The 24,448-nt window shown below is 32.9% G+C and overlaps 6 protein-coding genes across 14 annotated transcripts; 3 read left to right on the forward strand and 3 right to left on the reverse strand.

The window, feature by feature from the left end:
• Positions 1-2,606: 2,606 nt before the first annotated feature.
• On the forward strand, positions 2,607-4,369 carry LOC123211695 (cytochrome P450 94B3). Its single transcript, XM_044630526.1, has one exon. The coding sequence runs from the start codon at positions 2,675-2,677 to the stop codon at positions 4,223-4,225; it is 1,551 nt and encodes a 516-aa protein (XP_044486461.1). The 5' UTR covers positions 2,607-2,674; the 3' UTR covers positions 4,226-4,369.
• A 422-nt stretch (positions 4,370-4,791) lies between these two features.
• LOC123211697 lies at positions 4,792-8,033 on the forward strand. 6 transcript variants are annotated; one of them, XR_006501456.1, is made up of 6 exons: positions 4,792-5,115; positions 5,203-5,814; positions 6,544-6,686; positions 6,953-7,027; positions 7,102-7,184; positions 7,682-8,033. XR_006501456.1 is itself a non-coding variant. In XM_044630528.1 (5 exons), the coding sequence occupies exons 1-5, from the start codon at positions 5,018-5,020 to the stop codon at positions 7,694-7,696; spliced, it is 375 nt and encodes a 124-aa protein (XP_044486463.1). In that variant the 5' UTR covers positions 4,896-5,017; the 3' UTR covers positions 7,697-8,033. The 6 variants fall into 6 exon arrangements, 2 of the variants coding, with proteins under 2 accessions (XP_044486463.1, XP_044486462.1); XM_044630528.1 differs by lacking the exon at positions 5,203-5,814 and having other exon boundaries at positions 4,896-5,115; positions 7,102-7,145; XM_044630527.1 differs by lacking the exon at positions 5,203-5,814 and having other exon boundaries at positions 4,910-5,115.
• Positions 8,034-9,102: 1,069 nt separating this feature from the next.
• Positions 9,103-12,396, reverse strand: LOC123211698 (SWI/SNF complex component SNF12 homolog). Of its 3 annotated transcripts, XM_044630531.1 has the most exons (4): positions 12,280-12,396; positions 11,996-12,119; positions 10,301-11,858; positions 9,103-9,592 (listed from the first exon to the last, which is right to left on the reverse strand). In XM_044630531.1, exons 2-4 carry the CDS (start codon positions 12,009-12,011, stop codon positions 9,523-9,525), a joined length of 1,644 nt encoding a protein of 547 aa, XP_044486466.1. In that variant the 5' UTR covers positions 12,012-12,119; positions 12,280-12,396; the 3' UTR covers positions 9,103-9,522. The 3 variants fall into 3 exon arrangements, with proteins under 3 accessions (XP_044486466.1, XP_044486467.1, XP_044486465.1); XM_044630532.1 differs by lacking the exon at positions 11,996-12,119 and having other exon boundaries at positions 12,280-12,383; XM_044630530.1 differs by having other exon boundaries at positions 10,301-12,119; positions 12,280-12,302.
• A 161-nt stretch (positions 12,397-12,557) lies between these two features.
• LOC123211700 (60S ribosomal protein L17-2-like) lies at positions 12,558-14,744 on the forward strand. The gene is made up of 7 exons (XM_044630535.1): positions 12,558-12,668; positions 12,780-12,816; positions 12,965-13,005; positions 13,610-13,840; positions 13,956-14,058; positions 14,149-14,216; positions 14,366-14,744. Exons 1-7 carry the CDS (start codon positions 12,666-12,668, stop codon positions 14,408-14,410), a joined length of 528 nt encoding a protein of 175 aa, XP_044486470.1. The 5' UTR covers positions 12,558-12,665; the 3' UTR covers positions 14,411-14,744.
• Positions 14,745-15,217: 473 nt separating this feature from the next.
• On the reverse strand, positions 15,218-19,040 carry LOC123211699 (UPF0235 protein At5g63440). 2 transcript variants are annotated; one of them, XM_044630534.1, is made up of 7 exons: positions 18,851-19,040; positions 18,603-18,717; positions 17,523-17,676; positions 17,102-17,198; positions 15,778-15,866; positions 15,605-15,673; positions 15,218-15,472 (listed from the first exon to the last, which is right to left on the reverse strand). In XM_044630534.1, exons 1-7 carry the CDS (start codon positions 18,963-18,965, stop codon positions 15,413-15,415), a joined length of 699 nt encoding a protein of 232 aa, XP_044486469.1. In that variant the 5' UTR covers positions 18,966-19,040; the 3' UTR covers positions 15,218-15,412. The 2 variants fall into 2 exon arrangements, with proteins under 2 accessions (XP_044486469.1, XP_044486468.1); XM_044630533.1 differs by having other exon boundaries at positions 18,603-18,709; positions 18,851-19,006.
• Positions 19,041-21,540: 2,500 nt separating this feature from the next.
• Positions 21,541-24,252, reverse strand: LOC123211702 (elongation factor 1-delta-like). Its single transcript, XM_044630543.1, has 8 exons — positions 24,122-24,252; positions 23,446-23,555; positions 23,213-23,329; positions 22,951-23,044; positions 22,677-22,797; positions 22,465-22,578; positions 21,940-22,101; positions 21,541-21,758 (listed from the first exon to the last, which is right to left on the reverse strand). Coding segments are annotated over exons 2-8 (696 nt in total). The 5' UTR covers positions 23,532-23,555; positions 24,122-24,252; the 3' UTR covers positions 21,541-21,756.
• Positions 24,253-24,448: the final 196 nt, after the last annotated feature.

Consider the following 24,448-nt stretch of genomic DNA (forward strand, 5'->3'; position numbering starts at 1 on the left):
AAAGAGCAGGTTAACCATGATAAAATATGCCATGTGAAACATATTTTTAATATTTTATTCATTTTTAACGTTACATGCATTTCAAATTAACGGCTATTTTTCCATTATGAAATATCCTTTTTCAAGTTTAAAGTATTTTACAAAGATTTTAAAAACCATTACATATAGGGGGTTAATATTTATTTTTCAAACCTTAAAAGCATTGGAACTTAATTGTTGGTAGAAAGTAGCATCGAAGCAATTAAGGTCACTCTGTGCGTAAGCTTCTTTCATTATCACAAAACTTGCCTAACTTTGTCACACTTCTGTTTGGTGTGATAACATGCATCTCCTAATTTTCTTTTAGTGATTGGAGGGGACAAATCAAGAAAAAGAAAAGGTAAAGGGGAAGCTAACACTCTCTTAATTTCACGTTTGAGGATTTTTTAGAGTTCAAAAGGGATTTCAAAGATCACAAAAAAAAAAAAAAAAATCATGAAGATACGACTCTTTTTTTTAAGCCAGTTTATTGCATAGTTCATATATCGGGTAAAATGTAAAATTCTTACATTCTAGATCAAAGAAAACATACTTTGAACACTAGTAATATTGACGTTATAACTCATAAAGGATTCTTTGTTGAGAATGATGTGGATCACTTCATTGCGATCAAACTTTATCTGAATATTAGGTAAGCAACAAGTTCAAGCAAATTAGATTACGCATACTCCTTTCGTCTTGTAAAGTTAGAGAATATATTCGTTTTTATCTTTTCTTAAACTCTGTCATGGTGAGAATCATGATAGACTTTCAAAAAAAAATATGTAGTTTTCTTGTTGTATTAGTCTTTTTAATCTTACATAAATTATGAACTATCCTTCTCGTTGGGAGAAAAGAGTGTAGATTATTTTTAGATTCTTTTCCATCGACCTTTTTATTCTTCTTGTGAATATATACATTTATTTATCAAAAAGAAAAAAAACTCAAGCAAACTTGATACATTTTAATATCAACCTTTTCAAAATACAATTTATATTAATAAAGAAGACTTTCATATTTCTTCTATAGTATTTTTTATATTAAAAATTATTTATTTTACAGCAAATCAACATATTGCAAGTCAAATACTAAATGAAATTCCAAACTATGAATCTTGGGAATGAGAGTTTAAGAAGAGAAGAAATCTATTAAAGCTGGCAAATGGGATCACCCTCTTAACCCTATTTTTATTCAACCAAAACGGCAAAACTAATAATGGGTAAAATTATTTTCATAACAGGGAATAAAAAATCAGTCGCCTACTAACAATTTATCCATAATTGACTACTAGCTCGTACGTAGAGTTGGATAGAAATATCAAAACTCCAAACTTTTGATATATAAAATAAGTATATGAATAATATATCATCATATAATTGAATGTTATTTTATCTTTAATTTAAAATCACCTAATTACATGATGACATATATGTATTAAAAATATTTACTCATAGTTTTATTATTTTTTTATTTATAGATATTTAAATCACTAAAATCGTTTACAAATTCAAAACAACACATATTTCACTATTTAAACACTTGTAAATATTAAAACAATATAGTAACAACAGTGAATTAATTTATATCAATAATATATAATATATATTTAATATATTGTAAGATAATAATAACTATTATTATTATGATTTGGTGATGAAAAAATTGGTTAGGTGGAATAATTCGAGATACGTAAAACAAGTGTGATGATAATAACAATAATATTTTAATTTACTAATTAGCTCGAAAACTAAACAATTAGACTTGAATGGGTTGAAAATAGATTTAATTATTAATATTTTAGGTAATTTTTATGAGATACATAGATTTAGACTTTATAAAAATAAATAGCCAATGAAAATCCCCCTAGCCCATGGTCTGTTTTTCTCATAAGTTTTTATATAATAAAACTCTCCATAAGATGCTTTTTTTTTATATATATAATTTAGATATCATATAATTAAATAATTTTATATAAAAATAAAATAATATTTTTATTAAATTATAATACATAGATTTAGAAATTTTAGAAAACAAAATAATTTATCACACTTTTTCAATTAAATATTTATATTATTTTATTAGTTAAATATCGAAACTCTCATTGTTTTTATCTTATTATAAACAGTATAACAAGTGATAAACCGTAAAAATTATCTATTATAAACAGTAATAGTAGGTGATAAATAGTAATATTTTATATCAAGACTATTATGAAAAGTATAGTAGGTAATAAACAGTAAAAAACGGCCTACTATAAACAGTAACAGTAAAGTATAAACAGTAAAAGTTTATATAAAAACTTATTATAAACCATATAATATAAGATAAACAGTGAAATCATTTAGTATGAATAATATAATAGGTGACAAACAATATTATTGTATGAATTTGAACTATGATTATAATAAAGGTATTTTAAAAAGTGTTAAGTTTGTATGATATAATTATTATGTAAATAAATAGTATGATAAAATTATATAAATAGACCAAAAAAATGATATTTTTTTTAATATCCTCATGGTTTATGCATCGAAATTGTATAGATGGCAGTGCTCTTTCCGCGTATAAATACCTCATCCTTCTAATACTTTTACATGCTCTCTTTGAACCAACCATCTGCACTGCAGACCCCTTGCCTCGCTTGCTTCAAGTAGCCATGTTTGTCGTTCTTATTTTGCTTTTCTCTTTTGGATTTTTCATTCTCTCTTTCTTCTCACCGTTCATTGACCTAGAATTGTTGTTCTCTTCTGTAATTAACAAAGTGACATCTTCCGGTTATGGACCTCCTTCTCACCCGTTTATCGGCTGCTTAATTTCTTTCTATAAAAATCGCCACCGTCTTCTCAATTGGTACACTGATCTTTTATCGAATTCTCCCAGCCAGACCATCGTGGTCCACCGGCTGGGTGCACATCGCACCATTGTCACGGCGAACCCGTCCAACGTTGAGTATATGCTCAAAACTAATTTCAACAATTTCCCAAAAGGAAAACCCTTCTCTGAGCTTCTTGGTGACCTTCTCGGTTACGGTATATTCAACGTTGATGGTGAGTTATGGAGCTTGCAACGCAAGCTAGCTAGCCATGAGTTCAGGACCAGGTCGTTGAGAGAATTCATTGTTAAAACTCTTCAAGAAGAAGTGGAGAATCGTCTGATACCGCTGCTTGAAGATGCAGCAAAGAACGAAAAAGTTTTAGACTTTCAAGATATATTGAAGAGGTTTGCTTTTGACATTGTGGGGAGGGTTTCTTTGGGCACTGATCCGTTTTGTTTGGATCTTTCAAAGCCATTGCCAACTCTTGTTGAAGCTTTTGATATAGCGTCAGAGGTGTGTTCCATGAGAGGAAATTCGCCGGTTTTTCTGATTTGGAAACTAAAGCGAGTCTTAAATATCGGTTCTGAGAAGAAGCTCAAAGAAGCTGTGCAGCTCGTTCACGACTCGGTTTTGGAAATCATTCAAAACAAGAAGAATGCTCTTGAAAACGACTTCGAAAGAAAATGGGACGAAGATCTTCTGTCAAGAATGCTGTCATCTGGACTTAGCGATGAAGTAACAAGAGACATGGTGATCAGCTTCATAATAGCAGGAAGAGACACCACATCCGCTGCAATGACGTGGCTTTTCTGGTTGCTTTCTGCGAATAAATCCATTGAAAAGATGATTATACATGAAGTAGGATCAATACTCAACAAAGGAGAAAGGAGGCCATTGGATTATGAAGCTTTAAAAGAAATGAATTTCTTGAAAGCATGTTTATGCGAATCCATGCGGCTATATCCTCCGGTTGCATGGGACTCCAAATACGCCGCCGCCGACGACGTTTTACCCGACGGCACGCTGGTACGGAGAGGAGATAGAGTTACTTACATTCCATACGGAATGGGAAGGATGGAGGAATTGTGGGGGAAGGACTGCTTGGAGTTCAAACCAGACCGGTGGTTTGACGAACAGGCTTCAGAAAACACAGTGTTGAAGTGTGTTAGCCCATACAAGTTTCCGGTTTTTCAGGCCGGTCCAAGGGTGTGTCTAGGGAAGGAAATGGCTTTTATTCAGATGAAGTATGTGGTGGGTACAATACTGAAGGAGTTTGAGATTGAACCGGTTAGTGAGAAGCGGCCGGTTTTTGTTCCCCACTTGACGGCTAATATGGCCGGAGGGTTGAAGGCTTTAGTCCGCAAACGTGGAGCCAATTCAGTGAGTCCATGATTGGATTTGCCATTGAAATTGGAATTATATTTTATTGGTAAAATTGTGGACTTTAACTTTCCATGTAAATATAGAATAAAGCATAGTGTGAAAACAAATCTTAATAATTTATTGTTTTATTTAATAATATATCGTTTTATTTAATATAATCTAATATAATTATTTATAATTTCATATACTATAAATTATAATTTTTGATTTACTCAAAAATTTCACTTTTGTTTATTTTTTTTCTAATTTTGACTTAAATAAACTAATATATCACACACTACAGATTAAGGTTTTAATTTAAAAATAATAATAAGATGATATATATATATATATATATATATCCCGATATTATAAATATTATTTTTATAATTTTAAAGGTTAATTATTAAACAAAATTATATTTTTAACAATGTATATTTTAAATTTCTCACAAAAAAATTACAAATTCATTGTTATTTGTCTAAAAAATTACGGTTTAGGTTGAAGAATAATTTGATTTGGAAAATTAAAAAAAAAAATTTTACAGTTTATGGTTAAGTAGACCGAATTGTAAACGGTTATAGTTTTATTCTCACTTAGATTCTTAAAATTTAACAGAGGTGAAAAAATGGCTTTCTCAAAATTAAAGGCAATAAGTTTTATTCCATCTATCCTTGGGGGGAAAATAGTTATTTTGCTATGAGAAAAAAGGTTCATTCGAAAGTCAAATCTCTCTCCCTCTCTCGCTTTCTCTTCACTGCATTTATTTTTTAAATATAAATATCGATTGTTTCTCTCTGAAAAGGTGATTTCGAGAAATGAATGAGGCTATCTTACATATCGAAGAGATTGGTGATTCAAATGCCGCAGAGTTTCACCAGCTTTGCGACGCTCAATATGATTCCTCAGTTTTCGGAGTTGTAAGCAGTATAACACTCCGATTAATTCATCAGAATTTAAGGAGGAAGTCGAAATTTTGTTTAAATGAGTTCTGTTATCCTTTTTAGGGAGGGATCTGTAAGGCTTTAATTGGTCTGGAAATCACCGCCACGAGGTGTAAACATTAATTAATCTGGACGACTTATAATATGTTGTTTTGTTGTGAGATTAATTAAGGCTTATGATTACAGGTTCGACATTATATTTAACCGACTGACAAGAATTAAGATGAATGGAATGTCGGAGAAGGCTTATACCAGATCCTTTAATTTGCTTTACTTTTTTTTGTTGTTTCATGTTGATTTTAATCTGATGTGGATTGTGTTATTGATAAGAATATGTTGCGGTTTGATGTGGATTGTGGTTTGATAAGAATATGGGTCTATTAGGCTTATTCAATTTGCCTGAAAGGGGTTGTGAGAGGGCTTAAAGCAAAGTCTTTTATTTGAAATTTCTAATATTTTACCAGTTTTTATTTAGAAAGTTTAAATTATGTATATTCTGTTTAGAACAGATTGATTGAGCATATTGATGACATTTTCTACTTGTTAGTAGAAATTCTTCTTCGAAGGGAATCCCTAAAGTCAAGGATTTGGCTTGGCCTATCTTTAGAAGATGTTGTGCTGTTCAAATTTATCTTATTGGTATTGGTGTGATAAGATTTCATTCAAATGTTATTGGTTGGTGATTCAAATTCTCCTTTTTATTTATTCATTTTCATTTAAATTTATGTTTATTGGTATTGGTGTAATTTTCGAATGATTTCATTTTATTTTTGATTTTATTTCTAGCTAATTATCAATATCTTCAGCTGAAGGTGAGGATGATATAGTGAAATTCCAAAATGTGTGCTTATTTCAAGTAACTATGGTCAATTTTTTATAATCAATTATTCTTTTAAAAGATATTAATTTGATGCCATTCCGCCAGTTTCTATAATTTTATCAACATAATGGTGGACAGTTTCTATGTTGATGGTAATCTACCATTATCATGCATTTCCACTTAATCACAAGGGTAGTTCTCAAATTTTCAGAAGGAACAGTATTAGTATTACAGTAGAATCTCTGTGCTTATGGTCCATAAAATTTCAGGATACTCCGCTATTGTTACACAAATTGGGAGAATGTTTTGGTTCATGCTTCTGTTTTTTATGTTTTCATTTGAAGTTGTGGTTGTTAATGGTGGACAACTGGTTCATCTTTGCTGTAAGGTCATGTTTTTAATTGGTGTTAGTTTTTTCTCATTACTTGTCCACCCACAATCCCCTACCCCGTGAAAAAATTTTGGTGTTGGATGTTTTTATGCTTTTCTATTTCATGTAAGAGAAGTAAACAGAGGATATTGTGCTCTTTCAACTTTTGAATGCAATTTTTTGTCTTTGATGATCTTTATCATCTTTTATACAGGCCAGAAAGACACCTTCAATGGAATTCATCGATTCTTCTAGGAAAGAAGAGCAACATACTAACTTGCATTCACTCTTTGCTTTACAATATTCAATTGCTAATAAGTATTGATGTATGCTATGGAGGTCTAATACCATTGAGGTGTAAGTGCATTATTTTTTTCTTAAACTAGTGTCACAACAAACTTTAAATGATGTCAAAGTAATGGGGGGTCTTAAATTTCCTGTTTTAAGAAAAAATGAACTCCTGAAGGCTGTTTCATTCCTTTTTGTAATCTAATTGAATGACCTCAGGAAATTATGGGAGTCATGAAACAATAGTTTATCAAATGACGAAAATTGACTTAAATAGTGCAGCAGTATTCATGCCTGATCTTTTTAAATAATTTTATCAACATAATTGTTTTCAGTGAGCAGAGAAAGTGGTCCTGTGATGTGTGAAGATGAAGCTAACAAAGCTATGGTGGAAGAAGATCATGACAAGGGTAAGAACCTTGTAAAGATCTAGATTCTGTGTATGTGTATGTGCCTGAAATGTTGGAGGCTTCATCTTTTGCAGGCAATGGAATAATTGAAGGTCTCTATCAGTATAATTTTCAGAAAGTGAGAATCACCAGCTGGTTACCATATTGATAATCATTGGTGTGAAATCTTCTTCCATGAGCCTTATAAAGTGGTTAATAAAAAGCTATAGATGAGTAGTCATTTCAGAAAGTTACAATACAGTATTTGTTCAAAAAGTAACCATATCTTATCTTCATAAAGAAAAGTTGGGAAAGGCTAGACAAGAACTCTGCTTTTTCATTGGTGGGAACTGGGAAATGAAAGCTAGCTTATCATAATTCAACTCAATTAAACAGACTCTAAACCTTTTCAATTCTCAAATAATTTAGTGGATGGCCTTGTTCATTTTATTTATTCTATTTTCTAGAAACATGTGGTTGTCATACCTCTAAGCTTTGGTTTTAGTCGTACCCATTACTAAACTTAGTTGTGAATGCATTTGTCCTTGATCTTTCGAAGAGGTGCTATATATGTGTAGTTCATGTTGACTTAATAAATTTAATTCATTGAATGTTTGAGGAGTATTATTTTATTTTATATGTAGTTAAGAATGATAATTATAAATAAATTTGTAGGATTATTTCTGTTGAGCTGAGTGAACATTGCGTGAAGCATGTCGCGTGCCCAGTTCCAACATATAGAGGCAACAAAGATGATAATAATGCAGATGAGATTGCTTATGCTCAGGTGGTTGATGCTCAGCACCAAGACCAATTTCATTTTTTCGTCTAAATTGAATTGGGTTTTTGGTTTCTTAGTTTCAAACTGTGTAAACACCTGGCATATGAAACCAAGTGTTCTTTTCTTGGTAAGAACATGTGTTCTGTGTGTTTTTTTCTTTTCTTATTTAATAATTGCAGATCTTATGGAAGCCCTTAAAATAACAGTATTTAGTATATGATTAATGTCAATGATCATATTCTGTCATGATCGTGATTTGTCGCATGAGTTTTTCGCTAATTGGTTGTAATCATCAGGGCCCTACATCTTATCCTTCAACTTAGCATCCCAAAAATTCAATACCAATTTGCATGAAACAATACCACACTTTTTAATAAATATTTTATTATCAAAATTAAAAAATCATTTTAAAAATAAATTATTTTAAAAATTATTAAAGATAAATTATTATTATTATATTTTATAAAATTTAAATAAAAATATATAAATATAAATGATTATTGTATTTGATTAAATAAAATAAATAAATATTAAAATATTATTTTACTTTAAATATTTTTAATATAATTATTTTAAAATAAATTTTATATTACTTATTATATTAATTAAAAACGAAAGTATTTTAATCTTAAAAAATTAATAAATAAAAATTAAATTATAATAAAATTGAGATTAACTTGATAATATTTTAATGTCTAAGATAAAGATTGTAATCAGATTATCACACATATTACATGTCTTGTTACTATTGATAATATAAAATTACTATGATATATTATTATTGATAAACCAAATAAGAAAATGAAAGTAATAATATATATATTAACAAAGTAATCTTTCTTGGACCCCAACCAAACAGCCCTTAGGTTTTCTAACAAAGTAACCTCATACAAGGTTAGGATTTAAATTGACGACACCCCCCATATACAAAATATTGCTAACCTCCCTTCCCATCTCAAAAATTGCCCCATACCTCCCTCCTCCACCCATTACTAGCGACTTCCTCAACTGGAAATATGAAATTCCACCATTGCCTTAAAAGTAGTACACTTTGATACCATTTTAAATATGTTCTTTTAGTAAATGTTCTAGATATATAAAGAATTATACTTGAGAGAATAATACTTGAACCAACATATACATACACACACACACACAGCTACAACAATAGGAGCAAAACAGAAATTTTAACTCTTGAAATGCTGATAAATAAACTTCTTCAATGTAATTTGATTGTAGAATTCTGGAACAAAAGATAATCAACTAGAAGTGGAACTCTGTCAAGCTGACTAGATAAATAAAGTATAAGAAAGTATGAATTTTCCTCTCAGTTCTGAATTGTATATGTGAAAGGCATAGCAACTTATACTACCAACAGCAATTAAATCAATGTCACCAAGATAAATATTCATAAGCAATTACATATTTATAACACTACAAATTGGCATCTTAATGTCCATATCCAATGTGCTTCCAGATTTTTTAGATGCATCCCTAAGACTGGAAAGGCCTACCAATTTAGTAAATTAGCATTGAGAGCATCTATAATATAACAAAGGGACGACCCTTCCAATGGGAAAAATATCAATCTTTAACCTAAACGACTGAAACAAAAAGGCCAATCTGAAATCAACTTAAAAAAAAAAAAAAAAAAATTCTGTGCCTACAAAATCCAGACTCTGTCTATAAGCAAATCAGGAGCATACCACCTATTAATAATTCAAGAAATCTTAATTCAATTGCTCCCCGGAGCATCACTTCCAGCAGACTTGCGATTCATGTAGCGAATAACGGCATCTTCAACCCTGAAATTTCCCCCAAAAGAGTAAGAATAAAGACTGTTAGAATATGCTTCTCATTGGAGCAATTTATGATAAATTCTCTCTCTTTCAGATACATATATAAGGCCTGTATTATTTCTTTCTCCTGGTAAACACTACAATGTATCATGCTCTTGCAAGCCACAATGATGTATAATAAGAATATTCAATGAACAGCTTCATTCTCAGACCAAAGCAAAAAGACAATGGCAGCTTTGCGAACATGCAAAAAGAACTAGTGGGGTGCTTCGAAAATCATATGGTGGGAATCACCATCTTTTCCTATCTCTTAACAGCAACAATGTTCAATAAAGATATTACATCAAATGCAGTAATACTACACATGCATGCCACACAGTAATACTACATCAGCATGTCTAGGACTACACTCCTAACAGAATAAAATCACTGATAAATCAGTATAGCAGTTCTTGTCAGTGGATGTAAGCACAATAATTCTTCTCATAAACCAAGTGGTATTCCACTGACTGGATCCAGCAGAAGGGAAAAGTTCTTGTCAGTGGATGTAAGCACATTTTATTTTCGTTCATTTTCTCATACGCCAGTTGGTATTCCATTGAATGTATCAAACAGAGTTAAAAATTCATGTTCCACACAGAATTCAAATTGAATAAGGGCATGGAAATATACACAAAATAAGGACAGCAATGAAGTAAGCTAGATCGAATTTACCATGGTTGATTAAAGAATTCTGAACGGCGCTCTTTTTCCGTATTACTGCTGGAATCTCCAGCAACAAGCTTTAGATCCTTGCTCTGAGAAGCAATTAATGCATTAATAAACTCTCCGGGAGACTGACTAAAACCAAGAAAGAATGCCCGCCTCCTACGATGCTCATGTATCTTCTTTATAGCAGCACATATTAATTCATCATAAGCATCAATCTCTTTGTTTCTTTCAATGTTTGTCAAAAAAACAGACATTTCTTTTTCTAATGGAAAGGGCACATCAACAAGCACATCATAACAAGTATTTCCAGCTGGACTAATCCCTGAAAGCTTGATCTTGTGCTCCAAATGTATAGGTTGTGGAGGAGTTAAATGTTGTGATATCTTCTGTGAAACCATTGCAAATTTCATTTTCTCTTCCCCGAATACTTTCTGTAGAGGAGGATCACACATGAAGAAGGAAGGGTCATTTGGGTTCTGCAACTTCCTTCCTTTCACATATTGCCATATAGCTGCTATAATTCTTGGCCGTGTATCAACTTCAATTCCAAGAACTTCAGTCAGAGCAGGTGAAAGTTTGAATTTTTCAGGCAAGTAATTCATTTCTAGCCTGATAATTGCTGTGAATTCCTTATCCCCTTTTCTCTTCACCTCAAAGCCCTCATGGAGTGCAGGTGATCGAGCATTCTCCCACAAGATTACATGATTATCTGGATAAAGGTTCTGATCCAAGTATATTGTAATTTTCTTGAAGAAAGATGAGAACTTTGGATATGAAGAGCTTGGTTTTTGTGTTATTCCAGACAGTACTGGATCTTTTCCATCTTCCAGCATTCTTCCAATAATCTTCAGTGACCAAGAGGGGGCTTCTCCTGTCTTCTTATCAGGACTTTTCTCAATCTGATTTGAAAAAGTATTGAAAACATAAATCCGAAGTGTCTTCTGAACATGGTGAGGGTTTTTAAGAGACTCTTGCATATCAATCTTTTTCCTTGCCAAAGCAGAGTCTACCCTAGCCTCAAATTCAAGCAACTGAGTATAAAGAGCACACTCTGGCAAAATTGCAGCAACTTTATCAGGTATTTGCCTCTCAGGAAGTTTCCGCTTCTTTCTTCGAGCAGCTGGAGCTAACTCCATTGTCTTAAACAGTGAGCCAGTACTTGTATTGGATGATGAACCAGGAGGCCTAGAGGGTGGTTTCTGAGTAGCCCGCTTGGCACTTGCAGCAGTGCCAGGAGTTGAAACAGAAGGAGATGAGACCCCAGCATTACTAGTAATATTAGGGTTTTGCAACTGGGCAGGGGATTGCACTTGAGATTGGCCTTGTGACTGTACATGAGCCTGAAACTGAGCATGAGCAGCATGTGCCTGTGCTTGAGCATGAGCACGAGCATATTGTGCTTGAGCAAGCGCATGGGCATGGGGTTCAGACAAGTGAAAATGACCAGGAAAAGGGGACCCACCTTGTGTCTGAGCTTGTGACTGAGAGAGCAACTGGGGTTGATTATTCGTGGTCATATTTTGTGGAACTGTGCCAGAATTTCCAAATGCCGGTGGTGCCCCTAAATTCTTTATCGGATTATTATTATTCATCATTATTTCAATACTTCCAAAAACAAAACTATTCCATCAAACAATGAAAAACTCCCATAAGGTTCTAAAAATCCCAAATTTAACATACAATCACGGAAATCAGAACCTGATTTTCTAACCATAAGCTTTTATTCCTTAGTATTGACACTCATCCCAGCGAAACTTCTCTAAAGATTACTAACTTTCAGCAAGAATATCCACACGACTAAATTTTCTTCCGGACTGTAAACCTAGAATCAAAACCGGAACATGAATTAAGAGAGGGAAGTTAACAAGCATAACAGCCAATTCAAAGATCAAAACAAGACTAATAGCATAAAAAACCAAACTACACATAAGCAAAATTCTAAACGATTAAATGCAATAATAGACGAAGAACAATGTCCTTACGAGAGTACGGCACTCAAACAGACGAGTAACTTGTGCTTTGCTTTCTTTCTTTGTCCCTGTTCACAGATCGATTATGGAGCCAAATTTCTTCGGTTTCTTGCTCTTTTTTTATCCCCTTTATTTCAATTTTATTTCTCGTTTTCCTATGACGAATTTACAGAAGTACCCTCCCCTTAGTTTGACCACATTCAAAGTTCAGAACGCGGCAGCAACTTATTGGTGAAAGAAGGTTTTTAAACAAAGCCCAGCCCATAAGGTCAAAATTGGGCCCATTGATTTCGTAAACACAGGCCCAATATTGAAGATAAACCCTAGAGTTTCCCTTACCACCCGCATTTCTTCTTGGCTGAAAGTCGTGACGCTGAGGAAGAGCAGCAGCAGCAGCCATGGTTTGTACATTCCCCTATTTGTAACGATTCAATTTAACTTTCTGAACAAAACTCTTTAATTTGTGTTTGTTTGTGGCTTTTTATTGGATGTGTATATCTTGATATTTTCAGGTGAAGTATTCAAAAGAGCCAGAAAATCCAACCAAGTGTAAGCTTGCTTCTGTTCCAATTTTTTCTTTAATTTTTTTCTTGGGTTTTTGAAGGATTTTAATAGAAGATATTGGTTTTTTTTTTTTCCATTTTACAGCCAAATAATTATATAATTGTATTTTTTATTTTTAATTTCCATATTACAGCCTGCAAAGCCAGGGGCTCTGATCTGCGTGTTCACTTCAAGGTATGGTGATCTGAGTTAATAATTTCCCATCTTCTGCGTGTTTTATTGCTTCCGCCTTGGGGAATGTTCATGATTTAGTTGTAGTAACACTGTGTTTGAGGAGCAATTCAAATTTATTTTTTGGGCCACTTGCTCTTTAAGTTATTCCTGGGTTAGTTAATTTTTGTATAGTTGAATTTTTGCTCGGCAATTGAGGTTTAAATTCTTTTTTGTGTATGGATTCATCTTCATCTTAGTCTTTGAAGATGTGTTACTTGTGTTCACAATTTATGATGATTTTTTTATTTTTGCGCTTTCAATCTGATGGCAACCTTTTATGATAAATATTTTAGTCGACTCCATGTATGCGTATTTGGGCCATTTAACATCTTTGTGCCGGTTGTATGCTCAAGGTCTACTATTTGTGTTATTTCTATTTGAGTATTTGCATGTACTCCAGAATTCACTATGTATACTATTGCGAATGTCTTTGTTAAGTGCAATGGAGAATAGTCATATTTATACCCCTTTGCTTTGTATGAACTGTGTTAATTGCAGTGATGATGTATTTTTGGAAAGTGCTTGCTTGAATGCTCTCTTAGTCAATCTTTAACTGTAATTCCAGAATACTAGAGAGACTGCACATGCTCTTCGAAAATTGCCTTTGATCAAGGCCAAAAGGTACTTGGAGGATGTTATGGCTCACAAGCAAGCCATCCCATTCCGTCGCTTCTGTGGTGGAGTTGGGCGAACTGCACAGGCTAAGAATCGTCAACCAAATGGTCAAGGGCGCTGGCCTGTGAAATCTGCAAAGTTCATTTTGGATTTACTTAAGAATGCTGAGAGTAATGCTGAGGTATGTTCATTTAGTATGGATTTTGCTATTTTAGCCTCTTTTTTGTTCTCTCTTTTTTTTTTGCATGCATTGCCGTTATCCTGCTTATTTCTTTATTTTACATTGTGTTTTGTAGTTGAAAGGCTTGGATGTGGATGCCTTATATATTTCTCACATTCAAGTGAATCAAGCCCAGAAGCAGAGGCGACGAACATATCGTGCACATGGAAGAATTAACCGTGAGTGAGCTTACCATTGTATAATGAAAGTTTCTTTTCCTACCTTTACTACATATTTGCACTTAATTGACTTTTAATTACCTTTGGCAGCATATATGTCTTCCCCATGTCATATCGAATTAACTCTTTCAGAAAAAGAAGAGCCTGTGAAGAAAGAGGTATGTTTTCAGAATAATTTTTTTAGTCAGATTTTATTTAGGGAGTGAATTTTTGAAAGTATTAATTTTTTTATTAACCAAATTATATTGTTTATTCTGTTGTCTCACTACTATTATGATGTTGCATCTTATACACTCTGTTTTTTCAGCCTGAGACCCAGTTGGCAACAAAGAAAACGAAGGCAGCTGCGTAGTTGTCCACCCTCCCGAATGGGGAGTCTTGAGCTGTTTCTTTTTTCCCTTTCCATAGTATCGTTACAATTTTTTTGTTTTTGTACCAAGTCTTATGTGAACTTCTAAGTTTCATTATAGCATAATTGTTTTGGGAGTTTGTGTGGTTTAGACCGTTTAGTATTTAGTTTGCCTCTGCGGTGCAATGGCTGGGTTAACATGTTTTTCTCTCCGGTGGAATTTTTTTATGGTGATAACAAGTTGAAGTTGGCATTGTTATGAACAATCATGTGTAGTTATCCTGCTGAATTGCTTTTACCCTTTGTGTTTTATGTTAATTTTATTTTCTGTGCGCTAGTTTCAGCTATTGCCTTGATTGGTACCATAATCTTACTTATCTTACCAATATTATCAGCCAATTAACCACTTTGCATCTTTGCTCATGGTTTCCCACGTATAGCATCAATTTCAGTTAAGCTGGCTCAATATGCCGCTGCACAGTTGCCGTTTTACAATAGCCATAAAGTTTCGCTCCTAAAGATGATACCTAACCAAAATACATCAGCCTCTGTATGACATCTGGGAGGTATAAGGGAAAAAATTATTCACCTCTATTCTAAATGAAACTTCAATCCAAAAAAACCTAGGTAACTATTGAATGCTACCAATGATTAAACAATTCATAGAATTTGTAAACGAAAATAAGAGAACTTTATTGAAGAATTGATTTGGAATATAAAATCCAAATTTTCAAATAATCAAACCTTGTATGCATGTAACGCTAAGACATTTATGCCAGTTGAAAAGAACCATAATCTTGCGGAGGTTAATTTTCAGCTTGTAATGCCATCATGTTTGAGAGGCTTAAAATTTTGAATTAATCAACTGGAAAGTAACTACAACTGATATTTGATACTTAATGACATTAATCAACGATACGGTTATATGTCCCACCTGTGCTAATACAAACCATACAGACCATCAAGAAAATCTTGCAAAAATTAAGATCCAGCAATGAAGCACCTTCAGGGCTGTACAGCTTCAAGTAGTTTTTCATACACCTGTCTTGCTGACAAATCCTCCACCTGATATGAAAATCATTTGTTAGCAGATCACTTGAACCTTCGGACTACTAGAAGTTGCTTATTTGACACCCAATGCACAGCATATAGTAAAACATCTTAACTCAAATAGGGACTATATCCAATTTTACTCACCACAAGGAGCTTTGATTTGTTATTCCACCCTCTCTGAAGAGTCATCTGGCTCAGTCTTAGACCTAACACCTGTACATAATATGAAAACAATTTTAACCTCGACAACTCAAAAGTGATAACCTAAGATCTTGGGAACATTCTCAGTGTCAAAGCATAAAATAGAAAAACAGTACCTTTCCCATGAATTCTAAAAGTTCATTGTTCGCTTCACCATGAGCAGCAGGTGCAGCTACAGTAACTCTAACGTCATCAGCATTTACCCCTAGTGACAACAAGATACAAAAATGAGATTTGGTAATGAAAAGAGAAGAGGAAACGGCTGGACTTGCATACAAATGAGGCACCATAGAAGACAATTATGAGTTGAATGCACTTAAGTTCCAAACTCTTTAAAGGAAAACATACACAGTATTACACACTATCACTATGCCTTTTTAATGTCATTCAAATCTCTATCATATGTTTTTGGGTTTGACATTTGTTTCATTTGTCACTAAATTTAATAAATTCACCATTCTGTGACATAAGTAAGACTTTCATGATGTCTGCTCATTTGCTGTACATACACGCTTCATCAAATATGCTTTTTTATGTCATTCAATTCTCTATTGATATCATATGTTTTTTGGGTTTGACATTCATTTTGGTAGCCATAAAATTAAGCAAATTCACCGTTTCATAAATAAGACTTTCATAGTGTCCACTCGTTTGCTGTACATACACACTATCAAATATGCCTTTAATGACACTCAATTCGCTATTGCTATCATATGTTTTCAGTTTGACATTTCTTTCAGTTGTCACTAAATTTAAGAAATTTGCCATTTCATGACATAAGTAAGACTTTCCTGGTGTCCGCTCATTTGCTCTACATGCACCAAGTTGAAAAAGAACTTTGCCACAAAAAGTGGTTTCAAGGAGGTTATGTTTAGTAGGCCATGAAAGGGAAACAAGTTAGGACATTTGCCTATGAAATGTGCCTCTACAGAAATCTCTGTCCTATCACTCTAGTCAGTTTAAGCAGCTTGTGTATCCAGAAGTATATGTGATATATTTTAAAGGATATGAAAGAAAAAATTGTGAGAAAGATGCCTAAATTAATAAGAAATGTGCACTAGACACTTGTTCTCACTAATTATGCCAAACATGCGCATAGGTCAAGCAACTGGAAGAGGATAGCCTGGCTTGCACAAACTTTAACCTCAGCACTATTACCAATTCCTTGATACTGCAAAGCTATGGCATTTGAGGTTGGCTCATACATACATATTAATACTAATATGTAATTTGCAACACTAAAAATTATAGGAAGCTTTAATTTCTTCATATATACATATGCAAAAGTAGTCAAATCCAAAACTACGAAATGATTGTCTCCATAAACTCCATTCTACAAAAAGCTTATTTGTAAACTTTTACAAAAAAGACATATAAAACATTTTTAAATTGGGCCACTACAGGAGATTCATATTTAAGACAAAGTAATAAATATCTTACTTGTAATTGCTGAGCGTTGTGCACGGTCTTCCACCTCTATGGCCACTTGAACAAGACCTCCTTCTAACTGCGATATGCAGGGAGGCACAGGAGCATCCTGCAGCACACACAAGAACCAGATTATGTCTCTTTAATGCAATACTCTTTCTAATGATTACAACTGATGCATGGCATCATATATAGAGAGGCGAGAGACAAATAAAGATCACACAAAGTTAAATTGCCCAATGCTCTGTCAAAAAAAAAGGAAGATATAAACAACATGCAAGTGCGGAGAAAATCAGAGAACCTATAACATGCCACATGTGAAGCTATGTAGTTTCAGGCTTACTGTAATATCCATCAACAAGAACAATCTAAAACTTTCATAACCTACTAATCAAGAAACAGGTTATAAATAACATCAGGAGAAACATCCCACCTGTGGGTTAGTTTCAGCTGCCACAGTACTAAGCGCACCATCAACAACATAAATGAAAGAAGCTGCTTCCAAATCTTCCTCCGAACGATAGCAAACAAAAAGCCCACAACCTATGCAGTTCATTCGAAATTGCTTCTCCAATTTCCCTTCACCTCTAGACATGAAGTAGATGTTGCAAATTAGAGGCCTTATTCAACTATGATTTGTGTTGACAAGATAAATTTAAGCAAAGAAATATCATATATAACTGAAAAAACAGTTGCAGACCTTTATATAATGAAAATCTAACCAAAGGCAGGTTGTCAACCATAATTAAAGAGACAATTACAAAAATAGTGAACAACTTATTTAGATATCATGAATCACAAGGCACAACTTAAAATATTTAACTCTAAATATTAATCCTAACACTAAAATTGAAAAGCCAAAGTCCACAAACATAACACTTCAAACAAAAGAACTAACGTATAATAGGTGATGAGGAGGAAAAAATGCTTCTTTAACTTCTATTTTCTGTCTCCAAAAAATGATCAGTGACCAGCTCATACAGAAACTCCTATCAAAGAACTCTTAAACCCCAAAGCACAGCTGGAGCACTTCCTTAAAAGGGTGCCCACATCCTAAAGTTTTGATAAGAGCAACAACTAACCCCAAATTCAAATTAAAATTGCTAAAGAAGCCTACGCAGCAAAGGTAACATCACTGTTAAACTTAAAAAAATCTTATGTGGAACAGTATCAAAAATTTGAAGAAGCACCATTTTTTATTCAAACACAATTCCATAAAAATAGACGCTCATGGATGCGGCACCAGTCTGCATTTTAAATAGAGTGTTTTACTCATAAATATTGCCAGCAATAATCCACATTTCCGAAGTATTTCATTATACAGCACTTGAAGAAATTTTGCAGTTTTCCAGTTAAACTTATATTATCGATTTATGACGAAAGCAAAGAAAGAAATAACTTGAGCTAATATGGTTCACTCTGAAAATATGGCAAACCAATGTATATTTGAAAAAACTATAAAATAACATTAAATAAAAATGGTAAAACATCACTTAGAAGTGATTAAAAGTACCGTTTTAAAAGAACTTTCCCGGCTTCACTGATGTTCAATCTTGCAAGATGCTTGCTCTTGTCCAACACATAAGCTTTGTCAGTCTTCCTTTTGGGCATTTTCTGCAACTGGGTATCTTATAACAAATATATTTCAGTAAAGAATATACACTAGATGTTTAAAATTTTAAAGAAAATTGTTTTTTTTTAAGGGAAAAATGCGAATACATATCTACATCTACAAATATTTGTTAAAAAAAGAGAGAGAACCAGTGATGAGAACGTGAGATCCACAGTGCTTGCAATAATAGACGAAGAGATCAGAGTCAGGGCCATCTGGAGCGGCGTCCTCGCTAGAGTACGTGTGGGTTGTTCTCTTCGGCATTTTCTTAGGTCCCTGCCCACCCCAATCTTACCTCCTGTAATGACCAGATTGAATGAATCTATTATTTGTTGGAGGCCAAAAGACATATTCCCAACCAAGTTTTAGTGCCTGCAGGGTTTTAAAAAACCAAATAACCACCCATCATTTAACTTTTGTTAAAATTTTCAGTTAGTAATAGAGATAAAACTATTATTTTATCACTACTAAAATTAGTTTTCATTTTTCCTTCTTAGTTTAAAAAACTAATAATTTTCCCTTACCAAAAAGTTTGAAAACTTGTAATTTTCTCCTTAAGATTTGATTTTTCCAAATCCAACAATCACTTTAAGAAAGTTGTCAGCCGACCTTACCACTACCTTTCTCCCTGATGGATTTTCATCTTGGAAACCATTGAAAAACTGATCAAAGTGGTTGACAACGTCACACAGATCTGTGCAACATTCAGCTGTTTGTGCCTTGGTTGAATAACGCACATGTCTATGCAACGTTCGACTGACACACAAGAAGTCAAATGTCGCACAGATCTGTACATTTGTGCAACTTTTCAACCATTTCGGTCAACTTTTTTGATAATTTTCATATTGAAAAACTATCGAGGAGAAAGATGGTAGGAAGGTCGATCGATAACATTCTCAAAGTGATCATTAGATTTGGAAAAATCATTAGATTTGGAAAAATCAAACTATAGGGGAAAAATTGTAAGCTTTCAAACTTTTGACTAAGAGGAATTAATAGTTTTTTAAACTGAATGAGGAAATGAGATGTTATTTTGTTACTTTTAATATTAATGGTAAAATAATGGTTTTACCCTTATAACTAATTAAAAATTTTAATAGAAATTGAATGATAAGTAAATATTTGGGTTTTTGAAACCTCACAGGTGGATGTTTCGAAATGCGTTAAAACTTGGGTGGGAAGAAGTCCTTTGGCCTTTATTGGAAGCAATTGGCAGCTTTTAGCTACTAAACTAACATAAGTTTATACAATGACAAAAATGTTCCAAATATAAAGGATCCCTGAATTTTTGTTTAGTCTTTGAAAAATTGCATTCCCACTCGTGTGTTCAACTTTCACCACATACACAGTACTTCCGCGAATTCCACCAATTTTTCTCTAGTATTTTTGGTGATGAAAATAGCACAAAAGGTTAGTAAATCATTTTTTATCATGCTTTATAATGTAGAGATTTAAGCATATTAGGGCAGATTTTGGGTATTTTAGGGATGGGTATTATGAATTTGAAATTTTCAAAAATAGCTTAAATCCTTTACATTTTAGATGAAATTTGTCAGGGATTTTACGTTAAAATAAGTTTAAAATTGATTGGTGATAAAATTGAAATTAATTATAATTTGATCATTATGTGTGATTCGCTCTCACCACGTGAATCACATGCGGTGAGAATAGTTAGACACGAAGGTGCTTCTGTGATTTTTCAAACTATGCGGGTCATCGGGGTTTCGCATGATTGGGGGCTAAGTGTTAGGTTCAGTACACGGGGTCTTCTACAACACATGACATGTGGGATCGCATGATAGGGTTTTTGGTAATTTTCATCTCATGTTGGGGTGTTTCAGTGAGGTTTTGTGATATTTTCCATTTTAGGGCAAATCGAAAATTTTCTAGTTTAGTGATTCTTCACTTTAGTTTTTAATTTTTTTGGAATAAAATATGCATTATAAAAATTAACTTATTTTTATGTTTCTTTTTTGCCGAAAATGGCACACACAAAAAAAGATGCATTAATTTAAACTATGCATTTGAGCAAATTTAAATCTCTAATTTAAGTAATGAATTCAAATCAAATACAACCGTAAATTAAACTATCAATTTAAGTCAAAACAAGTTGAACACCTCCTATTTCAAGTTTAATTAGATTTAAAAAATGAGTTAATTTTATGCTAATTCCAATTAAATGACACAAAATTAAAAACATATTCTAAAAAATTTGATGTAAAATTTAAAAAATATTAATTCACACAAACAACTAAAAAGGATGTAAAATTTGACAAATATCAATTTAATCCAACAAAAATATTATATTAAAATAATGTTTTATATACATACTTTTAATACACGATTTAAGTACATAAATGATATATCATTATGTAATTAATTGTTATTTTATCTTTAATTTAAAATCATCTAATCACATAATAATACATTATATAAGTACCCAAATTATAAATAATACTTATATAATTAAATATCAAATTTTGTAATGAATATCCAACTTTTGGGTTTAAAATTAATTGTTATTGAATGAAAATGTTTATTCGTTCTATTAGAATGTCAGTTGTGTTAAAACTATGAATTTGACTAGAAAATGATAGATTTTCTATCTGTAATTACCATGGGGTTTAATCTTCAAATTTTTATAAGGAGATTAAAGATAATTAGTCAAATTAAAAATAATTATACCATATTAATTGGAGAACTCGTGAGCTTGAAACGCTTTATCAGGCCAAAATAGGCTCTCTTAAGCTTTAGCAAGATGCGGAATTCAAGTGGAAAGATATCAAGCTCAAAGAAAGTCTGTCGTTATTAAGTTATAAAACGGAAAAATCTGCAAGGCTGACCTTAAATATATCTTCATTAGAAATATTGTCTACCAACTTTAGTCATGACAAACGCCACCCAAAAGAAACCAACAACCAAATGCAAAATCCACGATGCAAAAAACAGTACACTTAAAAGACAGACGCATAAATATCTCTTCTCTCTGCAATGACCATCCACCAATAAAACTCTCCTGGAAACCTATCCAGCACCCATCGCCAGGATCCCAAATTTCTGTAACAAGAATGTCAAATGAAATTAAGTCCACATAATAGAGAAAGTGATAACTGGACACTTTGAAAATATTTGGTAAAACGAATTGCACAATTTAACTCAATAATCAGATCCATAGAGGCTATATCACTTATATATGAACTGAGAAAATAGAGAAGAGAAGCTTACGGATATAACTTACATATCTTATTGAAAGCTACAATATCACAGCTCTGGACGTACTCATTAACTGGCTCTGCGGTCAGATGTTCCTCAATCAGATCGTCAACAGACACCAAATCGTCAACAATGGTTAGCATTATCTGCATTTTCTTTATACCATATCCAACAGGTACAAGTTTGGCTGTGACATCAATTAATAAACATATCAGAACACTTAAAAAAAAAAAAAAAACCTTTAAAAAGAAGCAGAACTTCAGAAGCCACAACCATGAGAAGCAATTGATAGAAAATATACAAAATCCACATTGAATCTTACGTTGAGAAACTGATATAAGCCCTAAAAAGAATGCATGCTTGTACTACCCGGGAAAAATTGATAATAAAGCATTTCCCTAAAATGTAAAGCAAAACTTAACCTCTAAAAAAAATAAGTTGATTCTCAAACAAGCTGGTATCCAGGAGCAATAAATAATAAAAGATGAATGTTACAATATATATAAAAAGTAAAGAACACTACATCGGAGCAGAAAGAGAAAGGACATACATGCTCCCCAGAGCAAACCTTCCATCTGAACACCTCTAACTGATTCCTCAAGCTTTTTCATATCAGTCTCATCATCCCATGGCTTCACATCAAGAAGAACTGAGGACTTGCCACCTGAGAATACAATACAAATACATTTAGAAAATAAACAAATGAAAAAACAAATTCTCAGTGATAAATATATTGATAAATCAATAAGGTGAGAAATTTACTTTCTTTCTTTTTTGCAGATGCCTTAATAGCAGCAGCGCGCTCTTCAGCAGCTTTCTTTTCCTCTTCTGTCTCCTCACCAAACAGATCCACATCATCGTCGTCGTCGTCTGCGGCTGCAGCCTGAAAATCGTGTGATATATAAACAGAAATTGAACCACAATTCAATTTTCATAAAAATGAGAGTGTGATAGAGAACAGAACAGAATTTACTTTAGTTTTGCATACAAATATGTAAAGCTGCACCAAGAACAATGAAAAAGCTTGCAAAATTACCCTTGAGTCAGCAGTTGGAGGAGTTGCAATTGCCGCTTCAGGGATTGAAGCACATCCCTCCACAGTAACACCAGACCCTTCAGCAGAAACACCACTGAAACAACAATATTATAATATCACTGAAATGGGTTCCCGTGAAAATCTTATTAATTGAAAAATAAATAAAACATGTGTATAAACAAGAAACTAAAGACCACATCACAAAGCTGCATAATGAAGACAAAATTACACCAAGACAACCATCATAAGAAAAAGAACTCACGAAATCCTTAAAAGTGCATCAATATGGTTGAACCACCGAGATGCATTCACATATTTAGATGATGGAACCTTTGAGAGAGCTGCATATACAGTTACATCATCCTTTGAAGCTTGGTAGCTGATAGAAGAGACAGAAGGAAAGTAATAGAATTAGTCAGAAGACATATTTAATCATCTTATAGCTTCCAAAAATACTCAAGGACTTCTCAAAGAATAGATTGTAACAGAATTTACCCAGTTATGTAACTGCGAGTAAGAAGGTAATCATCAAGGTTTTTCAACCCTGCATCTGAGTTGAGATCATAGAATGCAACAGCCATCGCTAGCAAGTATATGGTCTGTTTCTGAAGCGATTGAGAAAGATAGTAAGTGCCTATCTCCAACATTTTCAAACGAATACTTGAAGAAAAACAATAATAAGACAGAAGCATATTTGATTTCCACTAAAAATTACAAAGCACGAGTGCCTTCCGATATAATCATGTGACCGACTTAAAATGACCAGTAAACAGTATAAATTAATGGAAAATGAAATTAACTTTCAGAAAACATGTTTAAGACATCAAAATTCACCTACTTTTTGACAGAGCTAACAACCACAACAACATTAACTTTCTGAATTGGCATGTAGGAGATCCCCACATAACAGAGCAATTATATAACAAAACTTAACTAGAACACTATCTCAAAAGCAAACTGAACTATGACAAACCAGAAATCGGACTCTAACAAGTATAATATACATATATACAACTTAAATTGTATATCACTTAAATAGAAAAGCAACTTTATCCAAATAAAATTCGCATATAAACGCAGTTTAAATCAATAGCACTCAGATAAAACGCAATTTAAATCAAGAGTATTCACGTAAACGAATGATGATTGAAATTGAAAAACTGCAGTTTACCAGCGAGAGAAACTGGGAAGCCTGCGAGAGAGTGTGGCTGCGTCTAGGGTTTGTGCATGCTTTATATAGAAGACAGGTAATGATCAAGTGTTTCGCGACGTACAGAGTTAATGCGTTTTTGGCAAGAATATTCGTCGAATCGGGTTTTGCACGACCCACCCAATTCGTTGGACCAAAGCGGGTATTTGCCTTCAACCTTCATTATTTTTATTTTAATGAGACGTGGAAAAAAAAATCAAGATATTTATAGATAATACCAAATTTAATTTTAATTTTAGCCTTAGCAATGCATGTAAATTAGGAAAATTAGGCATAATAAAAAAGAGA

Source organism: Mangifera indica, chromosome 3 (assembly GCF_011075055.1).
Source record: "Mangifera indica cultivar Alphonso chromosome 3, CATAS_Mindica_2.1, whole genome shotgun sequence".
In the NCBI taxonomy this organism is placed as follows: Eukaryota; Viridiplantae; Streptophyta; class Magnoliopsida; order Sapindales; family Anacardiaceae; genus Mangifera; species Mangifera indica.

Bases quoted from the DNA above. Each gene is read 5' to 3' on its own strand.
- LOC123211695 (XM_044630526.1), top strand. From the start codon at position 2,675: ATGTTTGTCGTTCTTATTTTGCTTTTCTCTTTTGGATTTTTCATTCTC.
- LOC123211697 (XM_044630527.1), top strand. From the start codon at position 5,018: ATGAGGCTATCTTACATATCGAAGAGATTGGTGATTCAAATGCCGCAG. The intron at 6,687-6,952 runs GTAAGTGCATTA...AATTGTTTTCAG, and splicing joins AGGTCTAATACCATTGAGGT to TGAGCAGAGAAAGTGGTCCT. The intron at 7,028-7,101 runs GTAAGAACCTTG...CATCTTTTGCAG, and splicing joins GGAAGAAGATCATGACAAGG to GCAATGGAATAATTGAAGGT.
- LOC123211698 (XM_044630530.1), bottom strand. From the start codon at position 11,892: ATGATGAATAATAATAATCCGATAAAGAATTTAGGGGCACCACCGGCA. The intron at 9,593-10,300 runs GTAAATTCGATC...GGGAAATTTCAG, and splicing joins GAATTCTTTAATCAACCATG to GGTTGAAGATGCCGTTATTC.
- LOC123211700 (XM_044630535.1), top strand. The intron at 12,817-12,964 runs GTAAGCTTGCTT...TCCATATTACAG, and splicing joins GCCAGAAAATCCAACCAAGT to CCTGCAAAGCCAGGGGCTCT. The intron at 13,006-13,609 runs GTATGGTGATCT...CTGTAATTCCAG, and splicing joins ATCTGCGTGTTCACTTCAAG to AATACTAGAGAGACTGCACA.
- LOC123211699 (XM_044630534.1), bottom strand. From the start codon at position 18,965: ATGCCGAAGAGAACAACCCACACGTACTCTAGCGAGGACGCCGCTCCA. The intron at 17,199-17,522 runs GTGGGATGTTTC...TGTGTGCTGCAG, and splicing joins CAGCTGAAACTAACCCACAG to GATGCTCCTGTGCCTCCCTG. The intron at 15,473-15,604 runs GTGAGTAAAATT...TTTTCATATCAG, and splicing joins ACAAATCAAAGCTCCTTGTG to GTGGAGGATTTGTCAGCAAG.
- LOC123211702 (XM_044630543.1), bottom strand. From the start codon at position 23,531: ATGGCTGTTGCATTCTATGATCTCAACTCAGATGCAGGGTTGAAAAAC. The intron at 23,045-23,212 runs GTGAGTTCTTTT...TTGTTGTTTCAG, and splicing joins GATGCACTTTTAAGGATTTC to TGGTGTTTCTGCTGAAGGGT. The intron at 22,579-22,676 runs GTAAATTTCTCA...TTGTATTCTCAG, and splicing joins ATCTGCAAAAAAGAAAGAAA to GTGGCAAGTCCTCAGTTCTT.